Raw genomic sequence first — 9,780 nt, forward strand, 5'->3', positions numbered from 1 at the left:
TTGTTAATGTTTTAGTAGCTGAAAGAAATCCTTCACTGCTCTAGCAGTAACTTTAAAAAGCCAGTTTTCCATGGGAATTAGAAAAAGAACTTTAAAAGCAAATGGGTCCAAAGTGGAAAATACAAATTTTTTAAGGTGAATTTGTTCTCACATAGGCTGCACAATATGTTTTCCACAAACAGCTTAAACTAAAATAATGCCCGCCCAAGGAACTACTAATGCCGAGTTATTCCACCACTGAAATAGTTTGAAAACTTTGCAGTCTCAACCTTCTTTGCTTTTCCCCGCTACTGCAGTATTTATGTGCATGGACATGACTCTTATCTCCATGCAGACAGAAGAATGCAATTAAAAACTCAAATCTCTCGTCAAACACATCATAGTCCCAGACAGGCACACCTAGTTCATCAGTCCCCTCTCTAAATATTATCACTCATATCAAAAGCAAACGCTACAAATCTTGTCATTTACTGCCTGTGCTGGCTCTGTTTACATGCGGAGAAATGGTTAATGTGAGAGATTGAAGAGAGATAGAGGTACAGAGAATAATTCCCCAGTTTCAGGCTTTCAACCTGATTTTTCACTCATCTTCAGAACACTAGCTTTTGGTGTACTAAAACATATAGCCCATGGATCAGCTTATAACCCATAATGCCCTACGCTGTTACTTTATGTGCCCTTAGGTTTTGCTCTCTCTACATTGACTCTGCTATAAATCTTTAACAAACTTGTTATTGATGTTCTTTTTAAACATCAATACGTCTGTTTCATTTTGGCCATTAGCATTGCTTAATTGGCAGCCAATGAAGCACTTTGACGGCAGGGGTCGGCCATTACCCGAACTTTCCTTTGAAGTCAAATGAACATTTGCTATGCAGTGTCGAGCATCATGCAGGATTCATTTTTAAAGTTGTGGTTTCACCTCAAAATTCACTCTCAGTATCTAGAGGTAAACATTACCAAGATAACAAGGGCTGCAAAATGACAACATTTTCATTTCTGAATGACCCATGTCTTTAAAAATATCTTTCTGTCTTTCCAGTTCAAAAATAAATAAGTAATTTCGCCCAATTCGCATGTTGCTGTGTTTGGGCTTAGCCTACTTTCTGGAGTCAGGGAACCAGTTAAATTGAGGCTAAATGCAATCTGAGGAGAATATCCCTGCTGCTGATGATAGCTATTAGCAGTCAGCCATCCCACATAGCTATTGTTAGCCATAATTTATTTCTAAACCAACTCAACTGAATTCATATTCACTGACATTTTGCACTTGTTTGACTTGCTTGAGTTATATTGTTTGTTGGCTCCCAGCTCAAGCTAGCAGTAAGTGAATTGAGCTAATCTCTTACACTGTTCAACGAACTTTATTGTTATTATCCAACAGTATGGACCACTATCATTGCTGAAAGTTACTTACTATGTTGACTTCAATAAACAAGTCAGGGGTTGTATTGTTTTCCAAATAGGAAATAAGCATGTGGAAATCAAACATAGTGCAATTCATATGACATGCTGTTAGCACAAAGTTCTTTTTGCATTCAATATGTTTTATTTTGAAGGGCAGTGGAAGAATACCATCCTTTTATATTTCTTTGCATAGCATAAGTATTTCAGATCCCTCATGCTCTAGCCTGTTGCATACAGTTGACCCTGGGAGTCCACACACAATGCTGTCTTGCACATAACTGCAAGTATTTTTATGATACATTTTGTAACACAAGAAACAGGAAACCACTTTGATTGTCCTTAGAAATGCACAATATGTTAGAATTTTATAATGAAAGCAAGGATAAGATGGACAAGATGAAAGGTCATTGTCTAATTAAAGGAGACTCTCCCGTGTACTGATCATATCAAGGCCTCTCGGGGAATAACATGATTCTTTAATTAATACACTTGATTACTCTTCCTTGTCATCTTGGAGGAGACATTTTTGTTACCAAGTTTAGCAGGCTCATCATGAGGAGAGAACCAAGTGAACAAAGGCTTTTCCAAAGAAAGAAACACAGGTTGTAGTTTATATATTGACTCATTACTTTAGTTTCTGCTGAGTGGTTGAATTGGTCATGAGATGTCAGTTGGAGAAAAAAAGACAAAGATAGTGTTCAGATGTCTTATTTGGATCTGGTTGTGCATAGTAATTGGTGAGCTGTGGCCAGAAGCAAAACTTACTGAGCCAAACAGCAGCTCCCTTTTCTCCAACAAAACAGTGGCACAAATAGGATTCGCGGAGTCAATGTTTCTTAACAAGCCTCCCATCAAAGCCCTATTTGGCTATTCCTGAGAGACAGCATGCATCCAATCCTGAGTATTAGGAGAGGGGCCTGATATTTGTTATTGTGATATTTATGTCCCATAGAGTTCATAGATTGCTCACCACATTGTTTTCCACTCCCATAAAGGACTGAAATGGGCAGAAGTGGCCCCTGTGTTTATCACTGTTTATTTGTCTCTGTTGGTTTATTAGTTTGTGCGGCGCTGCTTTGTTTGCCTCCAGCTTGCTTGACAGCTTGCCTCCACTGGGAATAGAGTGGCCTCGGTGTCCCAGCTCTAAATATACACCAATTTTCACCTGACGTTCAGTTTGTCTAAAGTCACTGCTGTTTGGGGGAAAGCCTTTCAGGCTTTGAGGAAACTGTGGATTTCTTTGCAGCAACATTGCTGAAAGGACAGGGCTTTAATTAACTTTGTTATTACAGAAATGGAAATGATTAAACAGGAATTTGCTCACACTACAGACAGAATAATTACGTTTATATACAAAAGATGAGTAGAAACTGGTTGGCAGGTATCTATAAAGGGTGTTTTGGCCTTGTTTTTTTTGTTCAAATGCATGTTATATTATTATAGGAGCATGTGAATTTTTTTTTTAAAGGAAGAAAGCTATGTGCACTATGAACTGTGAATGTATGTAAGGTGTCGCAAAGGGAAGTTTAAATTATCCAAAGTTTGTTAAACTAGGAATGGTAAAAAGCCACTACATGTATATTTCTTATGTTATTATACCATATTTTACCACAATTATTGTGATGGCATAAAATACATGTCTTTTTTGATACTACCAGTGGGGGCGCCACATGTAGAAATCACTACACATTGTGTGTGTTTAACTACAAATGTATACTTTTTAAATTAACATTAATATTTAATTAATAATAATTAATAACATGATATATGCAAATTCTACCTGATGTAATTATGATGCATACACTGCAGAGTATATGTTACTTACTAGTGGAACTAAGTACAAGGACTTTTATCAAGTAAATTGCATATTGAAATGATGAAGCAACAGTTCTACATTTTGGGAAACATGTTAATTTGCTTTATTGCAAAGAGATTGATAGCGCTCTTTTTCTCATCTGTACAGTAGATATGAAGATGGAGGCAAAAGCCGATTAGTGTATGAAATTTGCCATTTTACGGGGGTTTTATGTGCCTTCTGTAACTTGGAGAAGTGACCAGGCACACGCAGAGAATACAGGAAGTTACTGGTCATCTTTACACTTCGGATTTTGCACAGATTAAACAAAAGAGTTATAAGGCATGAGAGTGGTATGGATCTTCTTATCTAGCTTGCAGAAAGAAAGCTAAGAATTGTAATAACTGTGTTTCCCAAAATGTCAAAGTACTCCTAGAAGACTTAAATTTGGAATCTGAAATAAAATGCGGTAACACTTTACTTGAAGAAAACATTTGTCAGTTTTTGATCTGAGAGATTTCCAAATTTCTCCTCATGGATCTTTTTCATCCTATCTTAATGGGGAAAATGAGTAGATAATTAAGTGATATGAAATCCTGGCATGTGATAATGAGAGCTTTTACGATGTGCTTCACACAGCAAACTTCAAGTAAAGTCTCACCCAAAAATCTCTTGATGTCTGATTCTCATTCCTCTCTCCTGTCTTTACATTGCTCCCACCGCAGCCCGGGTGTGTGACAACGAGCTCCTGCGCTGCCAAAATGGCGGGGTGTGTGTCAACAACATCCGCTGCAACTGTCCCTCAACCTACTCGGGCCTGCTGTGTGAGAAGCCCCGCTGCGAGTCGGAGCTGGGGGGCTGCGGAGGGGCCGAATCGGGCCAGGCCACCCTGACGCCTCCGTCCTCCCCCAGGCTGCTGCTGCTGCTGCTGCTGGGCTCGGCGCTGCTGAGAGAGGCCTCCTGCTGGCCCGCCGCACTCTAAAGAGACCCATGACCTGGTGGGAGTTGATAAACTCCCCATCGTCTCCACCTTAACCTCCCCATTCCCCCCTTTCAAATAATCAACAACCATTAAAAAAGAGCAACCATGAGCTTTCTGGACTGAAATGTACTGAGCTTCTCCGCCGCCAGACTCAATGGACACTCGCGCTGACGATAAAGGGAATGTGCCAGACAAATGAGTGCAAAAACTTTTCATTTAATTTCAAAGAATATATAGAAATGAAAAAAAACATATACTTCTAAAAATGCCAGATATTATGAGCGCATAATAAGAGTAAAATGAGCAAAGAACAATGAGACCCCCCTCCCCTTCTAAGCCATACCAGGTACTTGAGCTCCTTCCAGTTTGAGAAGGGATAACTGAAGATGACAGACTCGTTCACTCCCTCTCTTATTGCCACGGCAACAACAGCTGCGACCAATCAGCTCTCGCACGAGCCAACAGCGGCCGCCGATTCCCCCCGGGATGCTTCTGCGAGTTAATGTTGGCTGGACTGACGCCGAAGAAATCTCCAAGAAACTGTCCCCCCTCGCTGAACGGCAAAGACTGGCCTCTGAAACATAACCGTTATACTTCAATACAACGACAAAACAATAAGAGGAGAAAACACAGGAAGCATTCTTTGCTGTCAGTGCATTGTGGATAGAAGGGAATCTGTCCGGACTGCCACTTTGTGACACAAAAACCTTGCCCATGTCGATCCCTCTCTAGCTTTCTGTCTCTCCTTCAAGCTCTATCTCATCCTCCCTCCTGTTCATCCTCCCTCCCTTTCCGTCCTCCAGTCCCCAATCCCCTCGCCATGCTGCCACAGACCTGTGCTTTCGTGAACGTTACTCTGTAAACCCTTGTTGGTTGAAAGATTCTTTTGTCCGATGTTAGTGATGCACATGTGTAAGAAGCCTCTTCCCCTGCCCTCCCCCCCTCCTCCCTTCCAAAAAAGATACTCCAGTAAAGCTGTCTGATTCTTTTTCTATCTTAGAGCCACCACGCTCCCTACGATCATGGTCGGAGGATAGTTTTCACCTGAGCAGATGAGAAGCGCATAGAAAACCATCGGTGTATTTGCAAGTTCTTTTCTCGACAGAGCAAACAAAAAAAAAGAGTCATGTAGTCATTTTGTATCTTTGCCGAACTGTGATTGAAAAAAGGCAATCTTTAATGTATCTATTTAAGACATCCAAATGCGGAAGCAGTTGTCTATGTTTTTTTTTTCCTTTTGATTTCCATTTATTTCATTCACTTATTTTATTTGTTTACAATACTTTTAGTTGTGCAGTTGATTTTCCTTTGTATTGGCAACGTGCTGGCATCAAAGAATATCAGTTTACATATACAGTATTAATAAAGTGTAATAAAATCCCACCAAAGGACATTATAAATGTTTTGTTCTTGCTTTAACACTTGAGAATTTAAGTGAATAAAAGTTTAAAAATTAAACTGTGTTGATCATTTGTTCTGGTAGGTACATCGTTGTTTTTGAGCTGGGATGTGAATTTAAGACTTTTTTTTGGATTGATTGAGTTTTTTTATTTATTTGTTTTACCCCTGATCCTGATCCAAGTCTTTTAATATTGAGTATCTGCCAACCAAATGCAAAACATTTAATTAATTTATCCACAGGTCCATAATTTCTAAATAAATTCCCAGTAATTAAAAAGTTAAAAATTAAAAGACATTTCCTCAAAAGAACTACAGTTATTTAATTTGGTACCAATTATACTGAAACTAGAGACAGTCTTCACTTGGTACATTTCCAAGTAATGAAATCAAATTAAGTGCTGCAGAGTAACCCAGAGTGTAATTTAGTCCGTACAATTCTAAATATATAGAGATTCCAATTTCCAATAATAGATGAATAATGAATAGTCTCAGCTCTACTTGGGTTCAAATGCAGCTTTTCCATCAAGGTCAACGCTATTTTGCCTATTTTTTTCCAGGAAATGTTATTAGAAAAGTACAGATCTCTTAAATAATACATTACCTTTCAACTATAAACCGTCATACAGGAATGTATTTTAATACTGTAGAAAGTATGGTACAAAAGTAAGTAATAAGTTCTTTGTGTCAAATTAAGAACTCAAATGTATAGCTCACCTGGTAGAGCTGGTGCCCCATGTACCAAGGCTGAGTCTTTGCTTCAGTGGCCACGGGTTTGACTCCGACCTGTGGCCCTTTGCTGTGGGCCCCTCCCCCTTTCCTGTCACCCTTCAGCTATCACTATCAATTAAAGACAATAAATGCCCCCAAAAAATCCTTTTAAAAAACGAAGAACTTAATTATCAAACTGAGAAAATGTAGATAGAACTGTAATGTTTGTCATCGTGACTGGTTTAACATTTTCCCAACTAATGAGACGACTTTGGACTAATTATTCGACTTTCAGATAACAGCAGGGAAACATATGTTTTGCAATAAACCAGCTTGAAATGTTTTTACAGTATTTTGTTTACTTTTTCCTTCCTATTACAGCTGCACAGCATACTGAGGGTACAACATTTCATTAAAATACAGTCAAATTAGCAAAGGAACTTCAGTCACAACTTCAGAATAGCTTTGCTTTAAGAAAACAGAAACTTTTCCTGTAATATGGAGCTTTTTTGGTTTTCTGTTAATATTAACCAAATGCATAAAGCTCTGTGTAAAACTAATAATTTCTGTCAGATGAAATATTACTTATAAGGAATCTTAGCTTATGATTTCTCTAGATATGCTCCAGGTACCTAAAGTGCCTTTACATACTGTATTGTTATCTGATTTTACATTTGCATATGCTACAAACACCTGAGGTGCTGTTTCAGAAGTGCTGACACATTAGACAAACTAACATGCGATCTGTGGAACAGAAACCCCCAACAAGGCCACCCTGACAAAACGATGGCATAAAAATCTCTGTATCAGCTTTGGTGATATTTCCGTGCTATTTATCTTGAATTCAATCTGGTAAAGATTTGTTTCAGTGGCATGCATTGTCGGAGGCACTGAATTAAATATTTACAACTATCGATGTCTCCCGGAGTGCCTGTGTTCAAAGTTTATATAGTGGGTCTTGTCAGATACTCGACAGTTCATCCATAACCTGAAATATTCAGACTGCAGCTCCGGCTAAACAGACTCCTTTTGCTGTTTTAAAAGTTTGACTCAGAGGAAGTACAAGAATTTAGGACTATTGATTGTTATGCTAATAGCTAATATGTGTTTTATATATGTACCTTTCAATGGACAGCGTTTAGCAACTGAGATCACAACTAGACTTTTTTCCCCCAGTAACGTACCTAGCACTAGTTTCACAAATAAAAGGCAACATCACGTACACATGAATCTGATCACATGATCTGGAATATAAACACATTCAAATGCTGCGTGCCACTGTGAGTTTGCTGTCTTCTCAGCTTTTTATGGTGTGATAACAGGACAGAAAAACGTCCTAACAGATTTTTGTTTCCCTGCATATTCTCTGTTATATCCCAAATTAATTGCTTCAGATATTTCATATTCTTCCTTGTGTCTGATCCAGAACCTCCAAATCCAAATCCCCAAAACATATTAAACCCAAAACTTAAGATTTTGAAAAAATCTTCAGCGTACTGTAGCACCTTTATGAAATGAAAAAAAAAGACAGTTTTTATTTTACTGACTTTAGATATTTAGCTGTAAGTGTTGTGGTTTCTTTGCAAAACTTTTTTTCTTTAATATTTTATTTGATTTCTTTGACATTTTATTTAATTCAACTGATGTGTCTGATTTTTGCTACTATAATGCTCAGGAGTAGTTTGAATAAAAAGAGTTGGAAATAGTGCCTCTTTTATTTGATGTTTTATTTGTTATGGATCATTAAAATGCCAATATTAGCATACATTTCTCAAGAAGACCGATGGGAAGTAAAATTTTTGAATGCAGCTATGTATTTATATTTGCATCACATGTAAGTAAAACTGTTTATGGATACCACAAACTAAAACAAGACTCTATTTCCTCGACCACTGCTGTGTGTGAGAGAAGCGTCGGACTCCAGGGACGCCGTGATAAATTCAGTCAAAGTCACTTGTTTGTCAAGGTCCCCTACAGTGGCCCTAATTTTAACCATGTGTTCAGCCCAGGTGTCAATGCACCATGCTGTGTGGAGAATTAAAATAGAGTTGACGCCGTTTGGGGAGAGGACTTCATCCTAGATAGCTCACCTCTAGCAGCTGTTGGCTGACCCGACCACGAAGCATCACTGAAATACCTCGGAGCAAACCATCCAACACCACTGGATTATTTCCCCCCTGTAATGTGCTTTAAAGGAATGACTGGTGAAAAGTGTTTAAAGGGGCAATGAGTATGTTATTTTTTATTTCTGCCCTGTAGCAAAAACAGTCTGGAATATAATAGACTCAACAAAGGTATTTCAACGATGAAGGCAGTGCATGTTTCTTTGGGTCTGTGCTGTAATTAGCGAGAACTAAAACTGTTTGAGTCTCTCACAGGCCACCGTAGCTCAATGGGACAAGCGTCTTCATCAGATTTTTTTTGAGTCAAATCCAGTAAGACAACCCAAAACTTGTATAGGACTTCTTATACCGTAGAAAACTTTTAATAATAGCCCATTTATTTGCTTAAATCACTGAACTCCCTGTGCATTTATTGGGGACAGGGGTCTATTTTGGGCAAGCTTTTAATTCCTTTTGCACAAAACTGTTGCTCAGCACAGAGGGAAATACTCTCTAACTGTGCTGCTTCTCTTGAGTTTTGTTCAGCAAATTTGACAACAAACAGCTTACGGTAAATTTCAGGTCGTACTTGACACTTGAACGTAAATGTCGTTGTAGGGCAGCTGAAGCTTTACTGCAGCCAGCATACAGACAGTGAGCAACAGATTTCACGTTAGAATATATACAACTTGGATTAATTTTATTGAAACCCTTTAGTTCTTTTGATCGGTGGACCCTTACGGACTAAAGAATAATAAATAATGGAGGGATGGACACAGACCATATGGACTTTATGACCAGTTCTAGTGTTTTTTCTGTCTCTCTTGTTTTGTTTACAATGCCGGTCTGAATGAATTATGCTTTGGTGTTGATAGTTTCCGTAAAATGAACTGAACAATTGAATTGTGGAGAATCTAACTGATCCACAGTGTCTAGCATCCATATTGACAAAAGTTTAAACATTTATATTTGTGTAGGATATCTAAACAGCTTAGAACTTGCTCAAGTGGGCTCAAGAGCTTTACACTTTGAGGTGGACTGTGTTTGATGTTGCCATTTAACAATCAATGATGATGCAACACTGTCCATTCCCCTGTCTATTTATACCAGTTCTGTATAGTAAACCTAATGCTGCACTCCGGCAGTGAATCTTGAGGCGTTTCCCACTTGCTAGTGAGTTAAAATGCCATCTAATGCGTCCTCGGTTCTCAAGCAGTCTTTAGGGAATTTTATCCGTCCACCATCTTTGAATTCTTTTGTTTTACAGTCAGAAAGCATCAGAAAATAGCACCACTGAAGACACAGGAAGGTAACGAAAACAAAACTTTTATTTTATGTGGTGTACAGTCTATACCTGCTCTATTTGAAAAATGTCCTCAGATTAC

At 38.4% G+C, this 9,780-nt stretch overlaps 1 protein-coding gene across 10 annotated transcripts in view; it reads left to right on the forward strand.

Moving 5' to 3' along the window:
• Nucleotides 1-5,642, forward strand: part of ntng1a (netrin g1a) — a 107,708-nt gene extending 102,066 nt beyond the window's left edge. For all 10 annotated transcript variants that reach the window (XM_051411148.1, XM_051411147.1, XM_051411149.1 and 7 more), the window contains one exon: nt 3,928-5,642. In XM_051411148.1, the coding sequence (XP_051267108.1) occupies nt 3,928-4,184 (257 nt within the window). In that variant the 3' untranslated portion in view covers nt 4,185-5,642. The remainder of the gene's footprint in view (nt 1-3,927) is intronic.
• Nucleotides 5,643-9,780: the final 4,138 nt, after the last annotated feature.

The sequence above is a fragment of the Dicentrarchus labrax genome, unplaced genomic scaffold, assembly GCF_905237075.1.
Source record: "Dicentrarchus labrax unplaced genomic scaffold, dlabrax2021, whole genome shotgun sequence".
In the NCBI taxonomy this organism is placed as follows: domain Eukaryota; kingdom Metazoa; phylum Chordata; class Actinopteri; family Moronidae; genus Dicentrarchus; species Dicentrarchus labrax.